This window comes from Oncorhynchus masou, chromosome 28 (assembly GCF_036934945.1).
Source record: "Oncorhynchus masou masou isolate Uvic2021 chromosome 28, UVic_Omas_1.1, whole genome shotgun sequence".
NCBI lineage: Eukaryota > Metazoa > Chordata > Actinopteri > Salmoniformes > Salmonidae > Oncorhynchus > Oncorhynchus masou.
This window is the reverse complement of record NC_088239.1, coordinates 72467265-72486578: the sequence shown is the minus strand read 5'-3', so window position 1 is coordinate 72486578 and position 19314 is coordinate 72467265. Positions and strand designations below refer to the sequence as shown.

Here is a 19314-nt window from a genome sequence, read left to right as displayed (position 1 = left end):
AGAGACGCCTGAGAAAGTTTGAGGAAGTAACCAGCTAATGATCATATGATCACCTTTTTTTCACTCGATTGAAGAGGGAGGACTTTAAACCGCTTGTGGTGTTTTAGATAAATACCAATAAATGTGGCAGCTTGCTTGAAATACCACAAAAGAAAGTGTTCTTAGAACGAGTCACAAATTGCAAACATCAGTGTAATGGGGCCTAGCGCGGAGTGTTTCATAAAGTATGTTGATGATTCGTCTTGAAACAGCTGAAACTTGTTACAACAGTTCGGTGTACATTTCTGTATACTAGTTTTGCTTTATTTCAAATCAAAATAAAAGTGTATTTGTTTCTAGCTAGACATTTGCCATGCGGGTAATTACATGTGTTTAACCTAATAGAGAAGTGATTAATTTGACGTACAAGGATAAACCCACGCGAACTCTTATGTTGACCACATGGGCGCGTGGTGGGAAGGGCACTTCCTGTTTCCCCGTCGGAACTATTTTTAGTGTTGCACTTGCTGCAGAAGGTGGTTGTCCAAAATTGACTTGATGAGACATGTATGTCATCGTGGTAGCAAGACAGCAGCACACTTTTTTAAATTTAACCTTTGTTTAACTATGCAAGTCAGTTAAGAACAAAATATTATTTACAATAGCGGCCTACCCCGGACGACGCTGGGCCAATTGTGCGCCGCCGTCAATGGGACTCCCAATCACGGCCGGATGTGATACAGCCTGGATTGCAGTGCCTAGACAGCTGCGCCAGTCGGGAGCCCAAGATACTGGTCAATTCAATTCAAGGGGCTTTATTGGCATGGGAAACGTGTTAACATTGCATAACATTAAATTGTCACGATCCGTACAGTAGGTGGCGGCAATACATCAATAGGCGTAGTCTGCCATAAAACCTTAAGGAAGAAGAAGCACACTCGTGAAAATTATGAACCGTTGTTCATGTATCTGTTGTCGTTTTTATAGACAGATGAGCGAGTCTGCCAACAAATATGGTCCCTCTAAAGCGCAGGAAAGTGAACTGCTCCGTTACAAGCGACAGCAGCGGTGACAGGACCAGCAAGTTTCCCGGGGTTGTCATCTATCTCCTGGAGAGAAAGATGGGAGCCAGTCGGAGAGCCTTCCTCACTCGGCTCGGCCGGGGGAAAGGTTTCAACATAGAATACTCATTAAGGTAGTGTGAACAACAATCTTCTGGTGTGAAAATAATGTACGCTAATAACTTCACCTTGTCTCCAGATCTAAGACCGATAGCTAGGCTAGAAAGATTGAGTTGGTATCAATCGAGACTTAAGTTCCTATAAATCAGTGGTCTTGAATGAAAGGGAACAAGGGTGCTTATGGACACTTTAGGGATATTTGCCAATGTAAATCAAGTCTTGGTAACCTCTCTTTCTCTGTTTCCCTAGCTGTTCCATCACTCATATCGTGTCCGAGAATAATTCTGGGGAGGAAGTCCGGACTTGGCTGAACCTCCAGACTGGAGGACAGGGGAGAGAAGGGGGAGAAGGCAGGACAGCCCGACCTGGTTCAGTCCATCTCCTGGACATCGTTTGGTACACAGAGAGCATGCATGCTGGCATTCCTGTGATTATACTGGACAGACACAGACTACAGGTAGGATATAGCCAGGCCACCGACCTGTACCGACTACCACTACCCGTACTTTGACTAATGTCATCTTCCTCGCATAGTGGAGAATGATATGAGTTTTTTTATGGCGGCACGCAACTGAAAACCTTTTGCAACAAAAAGTCCAGGTAGTCCTAATCTGTTTTCTTACGGCCCCTGTAAAACAACGCATTTCATTGCACCTATCCAGTCTATGTGACAATAAAATAAATGTTGTGGGGTGTGGCTAATGTACACAACCTTGCTCCACAGGAGAGAGAGAAGCCTGGTTTGGAGCTGGCAGTGGTCTCAGTACCCAGCTATGCCTGTCAGAGACACACCCCTCTACTGCACCACAACATAACACTGACCGTGAGTCCTCCTCCTTCCCACAATCCCCTCCTTTCTTACGATGTGTTTATGTTCTGAATGACGTCTATGGCTACTTTGTTCCATCCCAAACACTAACTAATGTTGTCAAAAGCATATTGTATTTTCTGAACGAGCTGTCTATATACCTCTCTCTATCTCTTTTTCAATTCAATTCAAGGGCTTTATTGGCATGGGAAACATGTGTTAACATTGCCAAAGCAAGTAAGGTAGATAATATATAAAGTGAAATAAACAATAAAAATTAACAGTAAACATCACACATACAGAAGTTTCAAAACAATAAAGACATTACAAATGTCATATTATATATATATATATGTGTGTATGTATGTAATGTATGTATGTATGTTATGTATGTATGTATGTATGTATGTATGTGTGTGTGTGTGTGTGTGTGTGTGTTTTAACAATGTACAAATGGTAAAGGACACGATAAAATAAATAAGCATAGATATGGGTTGTATTTACAATGGTGTGTGTTCTTCACTGGTTGCCCTTTTCTCATGGCAACAGGTCACAAATCTTGCTGCTCTGATGGCACACTGTGGAATTTCACCCAGTAGATATGGGAGTTTTTCAAAATTGGATTTGTTTTTCGAATTCTTTGTGGATCTGTGTAATCTGAGGGAAATATGTCTCTCTAATATGGTCATACATTGGGCAGGAGGTTAGGAAGTGCAGCTCAGTTTCCACCTCATTTTCTCTCTCTCTCTCTCTCTCTCTCTCTCTCTCTCTCTCTCTCTCTCTCTCTCTCAAATTCAAATTCAAGCTGCTTTATTGGCATGAAAAACATTGTGTCAATATTGCCAAAGCAACAATGTATACAATATACATTGTAACAAAATTATAAATGATAGCAAATATAAAAGTGTAGTAAATAATAATACAAAATTAAATACAAAAATAATAACAATAAAATGGTAATAGTCAATAGTAGAAATGTAATAAATATAAAATCAAATTATGGAAAATGAAACTATAACTAACTTATAACTAAATAACGGTCATCTTCTCCTTTATATCAGTACTACAACTACAATCATCATTACTACGACTACTACTACCATCACTAAACTGTTATCACTACCATTACCACCCACATTTGGAATGATAAACATTAATAATTATAGTAATAACAATAATAGCAATAATAAGTAAGTTACTGCTTACTATGCAGATGTTATTATTCAGTGTCCCTCAGGCTATGGCAGGAAAATACATATTTGGCTGCAAGAGGAGCCATTGCTCCTTCGCCCATGAGTATTCTTAGTTTTTCCTCTGGGTTCAATTTGTAAAAATTTGGAATATGTGTAGTAATTTCTGTGAATAATGAATCTGTTTGTGAGGAATATTTATCACAGTAAAGGAGAAAGTGCATCTCTGTCTCTACCTCCCCTGTTATGCAGTGACCACATACACGCTCCTCTTTGGGTAGCCATGTCTTTTTATGTCTGCCGGTTTCTATTGCCAATCGGTGGTCACTCAGCCTGTACTTGGTAAGGATCTGTCTCTGCTTCGTATCTCTGACAGAGTAGAGATAATCAGCCAATTCATATTCTCTGTTTAGGGTCAGATAGCAATTTAGTCGGCTTTGGGATTTTGTTTCATTTTTCCAATGTTGTAAATATGATTCCTTTGATTGGTTCATGATTTTGCTTATTGAAATTCATTCTTTTGAAGCAGTGCTGGTGTCAGCTTGGTTGGTGAGGTCCAACACCAGCTGACTGAGAGGGCTCGTTTCTGGGCTCAGCTCTTTGGTTTGAAGTGATTTAAATTGCAGACTTGAATTTGGACTTGAATTCAGATGTAGCCAAAATTTTAATGATCTTTTCTGTATTTTCATTATTACTGGAAAACGGCCCAATTCTGCCCTACATGCATTAGTTGGTGTATTTCTCTGGACTTGTAGGATTTTCCGACAGAATTCTGCATGTAGGGCTTCAATTGGATGTTTGTCCAACATTTTAAAGTCCAGTTTATTGAGTGGCCCCCAAACCTCACTTCCATAAAGAGCTATTGGTAGGATTACACTGTCAAATATTTTAGTCCAAATTCTAATTGGGATGTTGATTTTGAATAATTTCATTTTTATTGCATACATTGCTCTGCTGGCTTTTTCTTTGAGTGCATTCACTGCCATATTAAAGTTTCCCGATGCAGATATGGTCAGACCAAGGTGGGTGTAATTTTTTGTGTGTTCAATTAAGGTGTTGTTCAGGGTGAATTTATATTTGTCTTTCGTTTTTTGGAAAATCATGATTTTAGTTTTTTGGAAATTTACTGCCAGGGCCCAATTATGGCAATATTGCTCCAGAATATTAATTTTCTGTTGAAGACCTTCTTTGGTTGGTGATAGAAGTACCAAGTCATCAGCATATAGCAGGTATTTCACCTCTGTGTCAAATAGTGTGAGTCCTGGGGGTGGAGATTGGTCCAACATGTCTGCTAATTCATTGATATAAATGTTGAAAAGATTTGGACTCAAACTGCAGCCTTGTCTCACACCTCGACATTGTGAAAAAAATGATGTTCTTTGGTTTTTGATTTTTATTGCACACTTGTTTTCTGTGTACATACATTTTTATTAAGTCATATACCTTACCACCAAGCCCACTTTGTATAATTTTGTAGAATAGCCCTTCGTGCCAAATCGAATCAAATGCTTTTTTAAAGTCAATAAAGCAAGCAAAGATTTTGCCCTCTTTTTTTTGGTGGACGTGTTTATTAATTAGTGTGTGTAAGGTGTATATATGGTCAGTAGTGCGATGGTTAGGGAGAAAGCCAATTTGACATTTACTTATTACATTTTTTTTCTTGAAGAAAAGTTTGAATTCTTGAATTCAAAATGCTACAGAAAATCTTTCCCAAGTTACTGTTTACACAAATTCCCCTGTAATTATTGGGGTCTGATTTGTCTCCACTTTTGTGGATAGGGGAGATGAGCCCCTGGTTCCAGACATCAGGGAAGCAGCCAGAAGTTAAAACCATGTTAAACAATTTAAGCACAGCATTTTGCAACTCAGGTGTGCTGTTTTTCAGCATTTCATTTCTGATGTTGTCTAGACCACAAGCCTTCTTTGATTTAATAGATTTTAGCTTTTCATTTAGTTCTTGTTTTCAGTTATTGGGTAATCTAATGGATTTTGATTGTTTTTAATGACTGATTCAAGGATGTTCAATTTTTCTTTAATTTCTAATTGGTTCTGTTTTGTGGGATGTTTTTGTATAGATTATCAAAATAAGTTTTCCAAATTCCTACATCTTGTATTGCTAATTCTTGTGGCTTTGTTGTGCTTAAATTGTTCCACATGTCCCAGAACTCAGAGTGGGGTGGTGAGCCGTTCTGACGTTGAGCAGTGAGGCACAGTCCACAGTGATCTGTTGATTTATTTTGTCGATCAACTTTCCTGGGAAGTCTTTTCTTGGTAGGAGGGTGGACACTATATTGGTTGTAGGGAACATAGCCTGTGCCCGTTCTGCCACTCTTCTCACTGCCCCAGATACATTTTCACCTTTAGCATGAAGGTCGTTTGTGCCAGTGTGGATGATGATGTTGTCAGGGGTGTCAATCTTGGTCTGACTGAGTAGCTGCATTGCACTCTCAGCTGTAGGACACCAGAATGTATACACCTTGTGTCTAGGGAATAATCTTTCCTGGACTAAGAACTTCCCATTTGAATCAATTAGGATTGCAGTTGTGGGTGATTTTCTGGGTGGCGCAGACTGGGAGGCTGGTAATTTGACCTGGGCTGGAGCAGACTGGGATGCTGGTAGGTTGACCTGGGCTGGAGAAGACTGGGAGGCTGGTAGATTGACCTGGGCTGGAGCAGACTGGTAGGCTGGTGCAGTGTCATCAGGCTGTGTGGTGGAGGCCATGCTGGTCTCAGGTTCTGATTGTGTTATGCCAACCTGGTGGACATGTTCTCTAGATACAGAGGACACAATGTCTCGCTGCCAGTTGAGGGTGTCAATGTACCTCTCTTTTTGTTCTAGCTCCTTTCTTGTTGTGCTCAGATGGTCTCTGAGGTCATCATTTGTCTGACTCAGCTTGTCCATTCTGCTTTCTAATTTAGCAATAGATGCTCTGCTCTCCTCCCTGAACTGTTTCATCTCTTCTTTGAGTTTCTGGACAGTGTCCTCCTCTTGAAGCTTGTTCTCTCTGAGTTCTATGTTCACCTCTTCTCTCTCTCTCTCTCTTTCACCTCTTCTCTCTCTCTCTCTTTCACCTCTTCTCTCTCTCTCTCTCTTTCACCTCTCTCTCTCTCTCTCTCTCTCTCTCTCTCTCTCTCTCTCTCTCTCTCTCTCTTTCACCTCTCTCTCTCTCTCTCTCTTTCACCTCTCTCTCTCTCTCTTTCACCTCTCTCTCTCTCTCTTTCACCTCTCTCTCTCTCTCTCTCTTTCACCTCTTCTCTCTCTTTCACTTCTTCTCTCTCTCTCTCCCCTCTTCTCTCTCTCCCTGTCTCCCCTCTTCTCTCCCTCTCCCCTCTTCTCCCTGTCTCCCCTCTTCTCTCTCTCTCCCCCCTCCTCTCTCTCGCTCTCCCTTCTTCTCTCTATCCTTCTCCCTCTCTCTCCTCTCTCTCTCCCCTCCTCTCTTTTTCTTTCCCCTCTACTCTCTCTCCCTCTCCTCTCTCTCTCCCCTCCTCTCTCTCGCTCACTCTCTTTCTTTCCTCTCGCTCGCTCACTCTCTTTCTTTCCCCTCTCTCTCTCTCCCTGTCCCCTCCTCTCTCTCTCGCTCACTCTCTTTTTTTCCCCTCTCTCCCTCTCTCTCTCCCCTTCTCCCCTTTCTTTTTCTCCCCCCTGTAGGATGCGTTGTCCATACTGGCTGAGAATGCGGAGCTCGGTGAAAATGAGGGACGGGGAGTGGCGTTCCGTAGGGCGGCAGCCTTGTTGAAGTCCCTCCCCCAGGAGGTCAGAGGGGCAGAGCAACTTCAAGGACTGCCTTGTCTGGGGGAGCACTCACTCAGAGTCATCAAGGTCTGGATACAGACAGCTGTCTATTTTTTTTTACTTCTCTATGTTTTCACCTCTCGCTCTTTCTGTCTGTGTGTATTTATTTCTGTCTGTGTGTATTTCTCTCGCTCTCTTTCTGCCTGTGTGTGTATTTCTCTCGCTCTCTCTGGTCTCTTCTCTCCAGGTCTCTTATCAGAATCTCTCAATCTACCTCTCAGTCCCTTCTTCTCCCTGTTTATCTTTAGGAGGTTCTGGAGGATGGTGTATCTCATGAGGTGGAGACCACCACGCATTCAGAACAGTTTAAGGCCATGAAGGTGAGTTCGGGTGCACTGAGACCTCTATCTCTGGTTATGGTCCATCGTTCTCTGTCCTTTGCTTTCACTTATTGGAGAGAAGTGTGTGTTTCAGGCCCTAACAGGTATTTTCGGGGTAGGGGCGAAGACAGCGGACCGTTGGTTCAGGGAGGGAATACACACCCCCTCCGACCTGCAAAGATCAGGACACACACTCAACAGAGCGCAACGAGCAGGTGTGTGTGTGAAGAGCCTCTCTGAGCAGTGGTAGTAAGCCCTAAGTGCCCTCTGCACAATAGTTTTCTACAGTCAGTGCAAAGGTCACTCAATCCTCTTCTCTCCTTCTTTCCCTCTCAGGTCTGCAGTATTATGACGAACTGAACCTGCCTGTCACGAAATCAGAGGCTGTTGCAATTGGTCAGATTGTGGAGAGGGCGGTCCATGCTGTGCTCCCGGGGGCAGAGATCACTCTGATTGGAGGATTCAGGAGGTACGCTGAGCAGTTTTCACTGCTCTACGCATTCAGGGACATATAACTGATCTGTATCTCTCTACGTCTTTCTTTCCCCTCTATTTCTGTCCATTGATCTTGTTCCTCTCTATTTCTCTCTAGTGTAGGGTTGTGAACGTTTAAACGAAATTCGGATACTTTCCCCCCACAAAATTAAAATCACAGTGCAGCTGGCTCTCCTGCTCTCTCTTCACTAATGATGCCAGTGTGTCTTCAGTCTGTTGCGTGTAGAATAGCCTAGCATATTCATTGATGATAGGCCCTGCTTTACTGAAGTTGCGAGACATTGCAAGCTAAGAAATTGCGAAATACAGCATTCCATTGCGAGATACAGCTTTTGATTACAGCTCTCTCTCCGTCCCTCGCTAGCTCGCTATCAAAGATGGGCCTACTGCACGGTTCTGACTCCGTCTGCCTGGTGGCAGACCTACCTATACTGTGCCCCTCCCCTCTCTTTCCGTCCCTCGCTAGCTCGCTATGAAATATGCGAGTGTTTGTGTTCTCGGAAGTACTGCAACTTATCAGTCTCCTCCGTTCCAAAAATACTGAATCTTAGTAGTCGATGCCTAGTGGAAAATGTTTTCTGCTAAATGTCTTGGTAAGTGACAGTATTTAAAAAAAATAATGTACACACTTTTTTTTAGGAGAGAGTGGTCTGCACGCAGGCAGCTCTAGGTCATTTTATTGACCGTTATGGTTGAATAGTGATGGAGGTTAGTAAAATGCCCGTTCAGTGGCGCTTCGAAACGATTCCCAGAGAAGGTTTAGTTTCAGCATTTAAAAAGCCGCAGTGTACCCTTTGATTGATTTGATTTGATTTACAGACAGACAAACATGCCGTAGCCGAGGCTATACCACAGACTATATATCTGGTAGGTAGAACTTCATTGAGGCGTTTTCAAGGCTATATGACTTGTAGGTAGAACTTCATTGAGGCGTTTTCAAGGCTATATGTCTGTGGTAGGTAGAACTTCTTCATTGAGGCGTTTTCAAGGCTATATGACTGGTAGGTAGAACTTCATTGAGGCGTTTTCAAGGCTATATGACTGGTAGGTAGAACTTCATTGAGGCGTTTTCAAGGCTATATGACTGTGGTAGGTAGAACTTCATTGAGGCGTTTTCAAGGCTATATGACTGTGGTAGGTAGAACTTCATTGAGGCGTTTTCAAGGCTATATGACTGTGGTAGGTAGAACTTCATTGAGGCGTTTTCAAGGCTATATGAATGTGGTAGGTAAAACTTCATTGAGGTGTTTTCAAGGCTATATGACTGGTAGGTAGAACTTCATTGAGGCGTTTTCAAGGCTATATGACTGGTAGGTAGAACTTCATTGAGGCGTTTTCAAGGCTATATGACTGGTAGGTAGAACTTCATTGAGGCGTTTTCAATGCTATATGACTGTGGTAGGTAGAACTTCATTGAGGCGTTTTCAAGGCTATATGACTAGTAGGTAGAACTTCATTGAGGCGTTTTCAAGGCTATATGACTGTGGTAGGTAGAACTTCATTGCCTGGCCCTAGTGGTTGTACGTGCATAATAGAACCATCAAATTGTATTTGTCATATGCACATTGTTAGCAGATGTTAATGCGAGTGTAGCGAAATGCTTGTGTTTCTAGTTCTGACCATGCAGTAATATCTAACAAGTAATCTAACCTAACAATTTCACAACAACTACCTTATAAACACAAGTGTAAAGGAATGAATAAGGATATATACATAAAAAATATTTGAATGAGTGATGGCCGAACGGCATAGGCAAGATGCAGTAGATGGTATAGAGTAGAGGTCGACCGATTATGATTTTTCAACGCCGATACCGATTATTGGAGGACCAAAAAAGCCGATACCGATTAATCGGACAATTTTTATTTTATATTTTTATGTATTTGTAATAATGACAATTACAACAATAATGAATGAACACTTATTTTAACTTAATATAATACATCAATAAAATCAATTTAGCCTCCAAGTAAATAATGTTCAATTTGGTTTAAATAATGCAAAAACAAAGTGTTGGAGAAGAAAGTAAAAGTGCAATATGTGCTATGTAAGAAAGCTAACATTTCAGTTCCTTGCTCAGAACATATGAAACCTTGTGGTTCCTTTTAACATGAGTCTTCAATATTCCCAGGTAAGAAGTTTTAGGTTGTAGTAATTATAGGACTATTTCCCTCTATAGCATTTTTATTTCATTAACCTGACTATTGGATGTTCCTATAGGCACTTTAGTATTGCCAGTTATACAGTATAGCTTCCGTCCCTCTCCTCGCTCCACCCTGGAGCAGCGTTACCCAAGCAGAGCAAGGGGAACAACTACTAGAAGGCTCAGAGCGAGTGACGTTTGAAACGCTATTAGCGCGCGTTAACTAGCTAGCCATTTCACTTCAGTTACACCAGCCTCATCTCGGGAGTTGATAGGCTTGAAGTCATAAACAGCGCAATGCTTGACGCACAATGAAGAGCTGCTGGCAAAACGCACAAAGTGCTGTTTGAATGAATGTTTACGCGCCTGCTTCTACCTACCACCGCTCAGTCAGATACTTAGATACTTGTATGCTCAGTCAGATTATATGCAACGCAGGACACCCTAGATAATATCTAGTAATATCATCAACCATGTGTAGTTAACTAGTGATTATGATTGAATGTTTTTTATAAGATAAGTTAAATGCTAGCTAGGAACTTACCTTGGCTTACTGCATTCGCGTAACAGGCAGTCTCCTTGTGGAGTGCAACGAGAGAGAGGCAGGTCGTTATTGTGGTGGACTAGTTAAATGTAAGTTTTCAAGATTGGATCCCCCGAGCTGACAAGGTGAAAATCTGCCGTTCTGCCCCTGAACAAGGGAGTTAACCCACCGTTCCTAGGCCGTCATTGAAAATAAGAATGTGTTCTTAACTGACTTGCCTAGTTAAATAAAGGTGTATATATAAAAAAATATATATATAAAAAATATTTATATATATATATAATAAAAATCGGCAAATCGGCACCCAAAAATACAGATTTCCGATTTGTTATGAAAACTTGAAATTGGCCCTAATTAATCGGCCATTCCGATTAATCGGTCAACCTCTAGTATAGAGTACAGTATATACATATGAGATGAGTAATGGAGGGTATGTAAACATTATATAGCAGCCACTCAATGCAGCCACTCAGCAGCCACTCAATGTTAGTGATGGCTGTTTAACAGTCTGATGGCCTTGAGATAGAAGCTAGAAGGATGATAGTGGGGTGAACAGGCAGTGGCTCGGGTGGTTGTTGTCCTTGATGATCTTTTTGGCCTTCCTGTGACATCGGGTGGTGTAGGTGTCCTGGAGGGCAGGTAGTTTGCACTCGGTGATGTGTTGTGCAGACCTCACTACCCTCTGGAGAGCCTTACGGTTGTGGGCGGAGCAGTTGCCATACCAGGCTGTGATACAGCCCGACAGGATGCTCTCGATTGTGCGTTTAAAAGTTTTAGTGTTTTTGGTGACGAGCCGAATTTCTTCAGCCCCCTGAGGTTGAAGAGGCGCTACTGCGCCTTCTTCACCACGCTGTCTGTGTGGGTGGATCATTTCAGTTTGTCCGTAATGTGTACGCCGAGGAACTTTCCACCTTCTCCACTACTGTCCCGTCGATGTGACTAGGGGGCTACTCCCTCTGCTGTTTCCTGAAGTCCACAATCATCTCCTTTGTTTTGTTGACATTGTGTGTGAGGTTATTTTCCTGACGCCACACTCCGAGGGCCCTCACCTCCTCCCTGTAGGCCGTCTCGTCGTTGTTGGTAATCAAGCCTACCACTGTAGTGCCGTCTGCAAACTTGATGATTGAGTTGAAGGCGTGCGTGGCCACGCAGTCGTGGGTGAACAGGGAGTACAGGAGAGGGCTTAGAACGCACCCTTGTGGGGCCCCAGTGTTGAGGATCAGCGGGGTGGAGATGTTGTTACCTACCCTCGCCACCTGGGGGCGGCCCGTCAGGAAGTCCAGTACCCAGTTGCACAGGGCGTGGTCGAGATCCAGGGTCTCGAGCTTGATGACGAGTTTGGAGGGTACTATGGTGTTAAATGCTGAGCTGTAGTCGATGAACAGCATTCTCACATAGGTATTCCTCTTGTCCAGATGGGTTAGGGCAGTGTGGTTGAGATTGCATCGTCTGTGGACCTATTTGGGCGGTAAGCATTTTGGAGTGGGTCTAGGGTGTCAGGTAGGGTGGAGTTGATATGGTCCTTGACTAGTCTCTCAAAGCACTTCATGATGACGGAAGTGAGTGCTACGGGGCGGTAGTCGTTTAGCTCAGTTACCTTAGCTTTCTTGGGAACAGGAACAATGGTGGCCCTCTTGAAGCATGTGGGAACAGCAGACTGGGATAAGGATTGATTGAATATGTCCGTAAACACACCAGCCAGCTGGTCTGCGCATGCTCTGAGGGCGTGGCTGGGGATGCCGTCTGGGCCTGCAGCCTTGCGAGGGTTAACACGTTTAAATGTTTTACTCACCTCGGCTGCAGTGAATGAGAGTCTGCATGTTTTGGTTGCGGGCCGTGTCAGTGGCACTGTATTGTCCTCAAAGCGGGCAAAAAAGTTATTTAGTCTGCCTGGGAGCAAGGCATCCTGGTCCGTGACTGGGCTGGTTTTCTTTTTGTAATCCGTGATTGACTGTAGACCCTGCCACATACCTCTTGTGTCTGAGCCGTTGAATTGCGATTCTACTTTGTCTCTATACTGACGCTTAGCTTGTTTGATTGCCTTGCGGAGGGAATAGTTACACTGTTTGTATTCGGTCATGTTTCCGGTCACCTTGCCCTGATTAAAAGCAGTGGTTCGCGCTTTCAGTTTCATGCGAATGCTGCCATCAATCCACGGTTTCTGGTTTGGGAATGTTTTAATCATTGCCATGGGAACGACATCTTCAACGCACGTTCTAATGAACTCGCACACCGAATCAGCGTATTCGTCAATGTTGTTGTTTGACGCAATACGAAACATATCCCAGTCCACGTGATGGAAACAGTCTTGGAGCGTGGAATCAGATTGGTCGGACCAGCGAACAGACCTCAGCGTGGGAGCTTCTTGTTTTAGCTTCTGTCTGTAGGCAGGGAGCAACAAAATGGAGTCGTGGTCAGCTTTTCCGAAAGGAGGGCGGGGGAGGGCCTTATATGCATCGCGGAAGTTAGAATAGCAATGATCCAAGGTTTTACCAGGCCTGGTTGCGCAATCGATATGCTGATAAAATTTAGGGAGTCTTGTTTTCAGATTAGCCTTGTTAAAATCCCCAGCTACAATGAATGCAGCCTCAGGATGTGTGGATTCCAGTTGGCAAAGAGTCAAATAAAGTTTGTTCAGGACCATCGATGTGTCTGCTTGGGGGGGAATATATACGGCTGTGATTATAATCGAAGAGAATTCCCTTGGTAGATAATGCGGTCGACATTTGATTGTGAGCAAGACATCCTGGTCCGCGACGGGGTTGATTTTCCCTTTGTAGTCCGTGATTGACTGTAGACCCTGCCACATACCTCTCGTGTCTGAGCCGTTGAATTGCGTCTGTACTTTGTCTCTATGCTGACCCTTAGCTTGTTTGATTACCTTGCAGAGGGAATAGCTACACTGTTTGTATTCGGTCATGTTTCCGGTCACCTTGCCCTGATTAAAAGCAGTGGTTCGCACTTTCAGTTTTGCACGAATGCTGCCATCAATCCACGGTTTCTGGTTGGGGAATGTTTTAATACACGCTGTGGATGCAACATCAACGATGCACTTGCTAATAAACTCGCTCGCCGAATCAGCGTATTCATCAGTGTTATTGTCCGACGCTATGCGGAACATAACATATCCCAGTCCACGTGATCGAAGCAATCTTGAAGCGTGGAATCCGATTGGTCGTACCAGCGTTGAACAGACCTAAGCACGGGTGCTTCCTGTTTTAGTTTCTGTCTATAGGCAGGGAGCAACAAAATGGAGTCGTGGTCAGATTTTACGAAAGGAGAGTGGGTTATGGCTTTATATGCGTCGCGGAAGTTAGAATAACAATGATCCAGGGTTTTGCCAGCCCGGGTCGCGCATTCAAAATGCTGCTAAAATTTAGGGATCCTTGTTTTCAGATGAGCCTTGTTAAAATCCCCAGCTACAATAAATGCAGCCTCAGGATATGTGGTTTCCAGTTTACATAGAGTCAAATTAAGTTATTTCGGGGGCCGTCGATGTGTCTGCTTGGGGGGGAATATACACGACTGATTATGATCGAAGATTATTGTCTTGGTAGATAATGCTGTCTGCATTTGATTGTAAGGAATTCTAGGTCAGGTGAACAAAAGGACTTGAGTTCCTGTATGTTGTTATGATCACACCGTGTCTCGTTAATCATAAGGCATACACCCCCGCCCTTCGGGCGCAGTGCACGCTAACCAAGGTAGCCAGGTGCACGGTGTTTCCTCCGACACATTGGTGCGGCTGGCTTCCGGGTTGGATGCGCGCTGTGTTAAGAAGCAGTGCGGCTTGGTTGGGTTGTGTTTCGGAGGACGCATGGCTTTCAACCTTCGTCTCTCCCGAGCCCATACGGGAGTTGTAGCGATGAGACAAGATAGTAATTACTAACAACAATTGGATACCACGGAAAGGTGGTAAAAAAAACATTTTTTTTAAAGAATAAGCCAGGTGGCTGTACCAACTCTGATGACGTATCCCGAGTGAGTCATGTTTCCATGAAACAAAGAACATTACAATCTCATTATTCTGCATTGTGAATTGACTTGGAATTGTAAGTCATTTTTTCTTGCTGTTTTTAAATGTGAGCAAACATGTTCATTTGTCACATCCCTACTATAGAGGTAAGCAGACTGGTCATGATGTGGACTTCTTGATAACCCATCCCGACGAGGGCAGAGAGGAGGGGCTCATGCCTAAGGTGGTGTCCTGGCTTGAAGCACAGGTAACACACACCAGATGTTTCTATTTTCCATCCGAACAACTTTACACTATCTATTACAATTCCCAGAAAGCATTTCCCCATTTCCTTTTGTCAACTAAATATGGAATGTATGCTTAGCTGTTTACTATACAAAACACCATCAGGCCTGTTCAGTTCAACAAGCCAACCTGAGTAAGGATGTTTCTGTACCCCTAGGGGTGTAACACTCTATTCTGTCCCCAGGGCTTCCTGTTGTACCAGAAGACCACTGGGAACTCTTATCTGGAGAGCAAAGAGGGTCCTGCGAGGCCAGCCTCTAACATGGACCGCTTTGAAAGATGCTTCTCCATCTTTAGACTGAGCGCAGACACCGAAGGGAGTGAGATCCAGACGGGGAGAGAGATCCAGAAGGAGAAGGAGATCCAGACGGAGGATGGTCCACAGACATACTCACCGACACTGACCAATACAGATCCACACACCCACTCAGACTCTCCTCACCCACTTCCCCAGACCCTTGTGGTGGTGGGTGATCATGCCCAGAAGGTGAGCTGGGTGCTGGGTCATTCTCAGTGCTCAGGTCCCCGGTCCTGGAGAGCAGTGAGGGTAGACCTGGTGGTCTCTCCATACAGCCAGTTTGCCTTCGCATTGCTGGGCTGGACTGGATCGAAGGTATGGCCTAAACCTAACCCCCAACCTCTAACTTGTGATACTGTTATAAGGCTTTAAGATGCAACTCACCCCCCACCAGCCTTCCATGTGAATCTTAGGCCTTATCTCATTTGGGGAAAAGTCTGTCCTCTGTCTTCTTTCCTCCGGAAACAAATAAGTAGTCAAGGAGAGTGTACATTTGTTAGTAGGAAGAGTGTCCTCTCCTCCTCATTAGCCACCTTTCATTGAGGATAGTCATGTGTATCCTACCAGAGTCCTTCCAGGAATAGTTTTGATCTGCTACACCCCCTTTGAAGCAGTTGTTTTCTCAGAGGAGAAAAGCATGCAAACATTTAAAAACAATATGCTAATTACTGTAAAATGTCTTGCACAAACTAGCTACATTTTGTTTGATCACTTTACATGTTTATTTTGGGATTCCACCCCTGTAAATGTATTTTGCCTGATGACGTGCGAGCGGAGCGCATTTTCAACCAGACTTCTCTCTCTTTCACACACTCACTCTTTTACTCTCTCTCTCTCTCTCTCTCTCTCTCTCTCTCTCTCTCTCTCTCTCTCTCTGTGCAGTTGTTTGAGAGAGAGCTGCGTCGCTGGGCAGTACATGAGAAGGCCATGACTCTGAGCAGCCATGCTCTGTACGACAGAAAACGGGTACACACCCTCTCTCAAACACACACACATTTTCAATACAGTAGTGGTTCATTTCTGTATTATCAAATGAGAGACAAACTTATCACACAAGTCAGAGTTATACTTAAACTAAATCTTTATTCACTTATTAATAAGGGAGCAGGTCAATACAACACACATATGAAGTGAATCGATTGCGTGCTCTGCGATAATGATGGCTGGTCGATGAACCACTCTTAGATGATTTGTTGAGAGGCCTGATACAGGATACCTTTTTTGCTACCTTTTTATAGCAAAGATACATCCTCTTAGTCTACATGACAAACAACGGATGTGTGGAATGTGTCAGAGGGTTAGAATTTGTATAAAATATACTAATAATTCACAGCAGACAGTATCAGTATCTTTACAGCAGAGAGTATCTGCTGTAAAGACTTCTCATTGTGTAGCAACCAGGGTATGGTACCCAAAAACAAGGTTTGTCTCATAATTATCCGTCATCTCCACCCTGGTACCTCCCAGCAAACAAACACCCAACTCATGCGATCTTTTCGGTTTTATCACCAAAGGCATCGTAAATCTACTGTCCGCATTAATCCCAAGGCCGACTGTTCACACAGACAAAATATAGTTATAACAACCCCTTATTCTGTTGCATAACACAACCATTTGATGCAATAACAGTATTATAACAGTCTTGTAATTTCAGTCTCACAATACTTTATTTGAATCCACACATCATAGTCAAGAAGGATTCAAACATTTCAAAGGGCACAGATACTTGGACACTAATGGATACAGACATACTCTCTCAAAAGTCATACACATGCCCACATTTTAAATATCGTGTCTTTGTGTGCTCACTTCAAAGGGCTGGCACCTGCACAAAGACGTGATGCTGACAATCAGCTGTAGTGATCTCCAAACTCTGTCTTTTCCATCTCCCTCTCTTATTCTCTCTCTTGCTCTCTCTCTCCTCCTCATTGCTCTCTCTTGCTCTCTGATCAGACGCAGTATCTAAGGGCTAGTTCAGAGGAGGAGATCTTTGCTCATCTGGGTCTGGAATATATCCCTCCCTGTGACCGGAACGCCTGACGACAACATACTGGACTGATAACAGATACAGTCTAAGAGCTAAGCAAACCCATGCTAAATGAAACCTAAACATAAGCCAAATCAAACTCAGCCTTATCCCGAGAACAACACACAGGCCAGATACAGCCTCGGGTAGGCAAGAAGGGGAGGTGAGAGGTGGATAGATAGTTACATATCTGTATTTTATTCAATTGTAAATAATCCAAAACATACAGACCCAGGATGTTGTAAAGTACCAAATCTATAGATGTCTTTAATTTGGTTAACTAAATTAAAATAACTTAACTACTCGAGCCATTAATTCTACAGTATGTGCTTTTTTTCATATCTGACATAGATCATAGATCATTTTCTTTCGTTGGTGCCTTGTTATTGAATACGTTTTTAATATTTACTGCAATTTGGCTGCTTGTTTGTAATATTTAGAATGCAATTAAACTATGTGAATTAAAATTATATCAATAATTTTAGACTTACCAAAAATCTTTTTAAATGTGACATAATGTAGGCCTAAAACTGTGTGCATCATGAGGGATGCTTAAATAAGTGCTTAAATATATGCATTCCCTCATGCAGTGTGTGTGGTTTTGTTACATTTTGCATGATGACAGCAGTGGCCTATTTACACAGCAGGTGTACGCTACACACACACCACCATCCAACTTACGGTCTCAGAAATAGAAACATTATGTACAAAATAAGTTTTTGAAAATGCCAAAAAACACACACACGTAGCATAATTGGTTAGGGGATCGTAAAACGGCAGCCATCTCCTCTGGCACATGTGACAAATAAAATGGGACTCTCATGACTATCACAGTGCAGGTGCATTTATACGGAGACTTGATTACACACAGGTGGATTGTATTTATCATCATTAGTCATTTAGGTCAACATTGGATCATTCAGAGATCCTCACTGAATTTCTGGAGAGAGTTTGCTGCACTGAAAGTAAATGGGCTGAATAATTTTGCACGCCCAATTTTTCAGTTTTTGATTTGTTAAAAAAGTTTGAAATATCCAATAAATGTCATTCCACTTCATGATTGTGTCCCACTTGTTGTTGATTCTTCACAAAAAAATACAGTTTTATATCTTTATGTTTGAAGCCTGAAATGTGGCAAAAGGTTGCAAAGTTCAAGGGGGCCGAATACTTTCGCAAGGCCCTGTATATACAGTGTACCATTTTATATATTATCAATTTATGTATTGTGGTGGTTTCTGTGTATACTCTTGTTTTTAGTTGACAGAAATAAAACTCCCCTATTATTGAATGAGGATAATGTGGGTGCAGCAGTTTATATACGACCGGGGGGGCATAAGAGTTGGTGAGGGACAAGTTATATATATAAACGCAACAATTTCAAAGTTTTTACTGACTTACAGTTCATATAAGGAAATCAGTCAATATAAATAAATTCATGAGGCCCTAATCTATGGATTTCACAAAACTGGGCTGGAGCGTAGCCATGGGTGGGTATGGGAGGGCATAGGCCCACCCACTTGTGAGCCAGGCCCAGCCAATCAGAATGAGTTTTTCCACACAAATGGGCTTCAGTATAGACAGAAGTACTCCCCAGCACACCCACGCAGGTGAAGAAGCCAGATGTGAGGGTCCTGGCCAGTTGGATTTACTGCCAAATTCTCAAAAATGACATTTTATTTCAGCTCATGAATCATGGGACCAACACTTTACATGTTGCTTTCATATTTTTGTTCAGTGTATAACTGGGAATGAAGTGACAAAAGGTTTAATGCAGAGCTCCTGAGTGGCGCTGCGGTCTAAGGCACTGCATCTCAGTGCTAGAGGTGTCACTACAGTCCCTGGTTAGATTCCAGGCTATATCACAACCAGACGGGATTGGGAGTCCCATAGGGCAGCATACACTTGGCCCAGCGTCGTCCGGATTGGTGTTTGGCCTGGGTAGACCGTCATTGTAAATAAGAATTTGTTCTTAACTGACTTGCCTAGTTAAATGAAGGTAAAATAAATGTCCAGGTAGCTATTTGGCTAACTATTTAAATATTTAGCAGTCTTAAGCTTGGCGGTAGAAGCTGTTCAAGGTCCTGTTGGTTCCAGGCTTGGTGCATAGGTACCGAGTCTATGACTCAGGTGGCTGGAGTCTTTGACCATTTTTTGGGGGGCCTTCCTTTGACATTGCCTGGTATAGAGGTCCTGGATGGCAGGGAGCTCAACCCCAGTGATGTTCTATGACTAATATAGTCATCGGATGAAATTAAATCCAGACAGTCAGCCAACTA

The 19314-nt window shown here is 43.0% G+C and overlaps 1 protein-coding gene across 3 annotated transcripts in view; it reads left to right on the top strand.

The window, feature by feature from the left end:
• The window catches only part of polm (polymerase (DNA directed), mu), a 392822-nt gene extending 374727 nt beyond the window's left edge, over positions 1–18095 (top strand). Inside the window, exons 2-12 of one of the 3 annotated variants that reach the window (XM_064943204.1) lie at positions 903–1174; positions 1410–1617; positions 1885–1983; positions 6808–6978; positions 7200–7271; positions 7354–7486; positions 7608–7740; positions 14574–14676; positions 14899–15327; positions 15895–15978; positions 16966–18095. In XM_064943204.1, coding sequence (XP_064799276.1) covers positions 993–1174; positions 1410–1617; positions 1885–1983; positions 6808–6978; positions 7200–7271; positions 7354–7486; positions 7608–7740; positions 14574–14676; positions 14899–15327; positions 15895–15978; positions 16966–17052 — 1701 coding nt within the window. In that variant the 5' untranslated portion in view covers positions 903–992 and the 3' untranslated portion in view covers positions 17053–18095. Of the gene's footprint in view, positions 1–99; positions 1175–1409; positions 1618–1884; positions 1984–6807; positions 6979–7199; positions 7272–7353; positions 7487–7607; positions 7741–14573; positions 14677–14898; positions 15328–15894; positions 15979–16965 lie in introns of those variants that run through there. The other 2 variants (XM_064943205.1, XM_064943203.1) reach the window with 2 other exon arrangements.
• The last annotated feature ends 1219 nt before the right edge of the window (positions 18096–19314 follow it).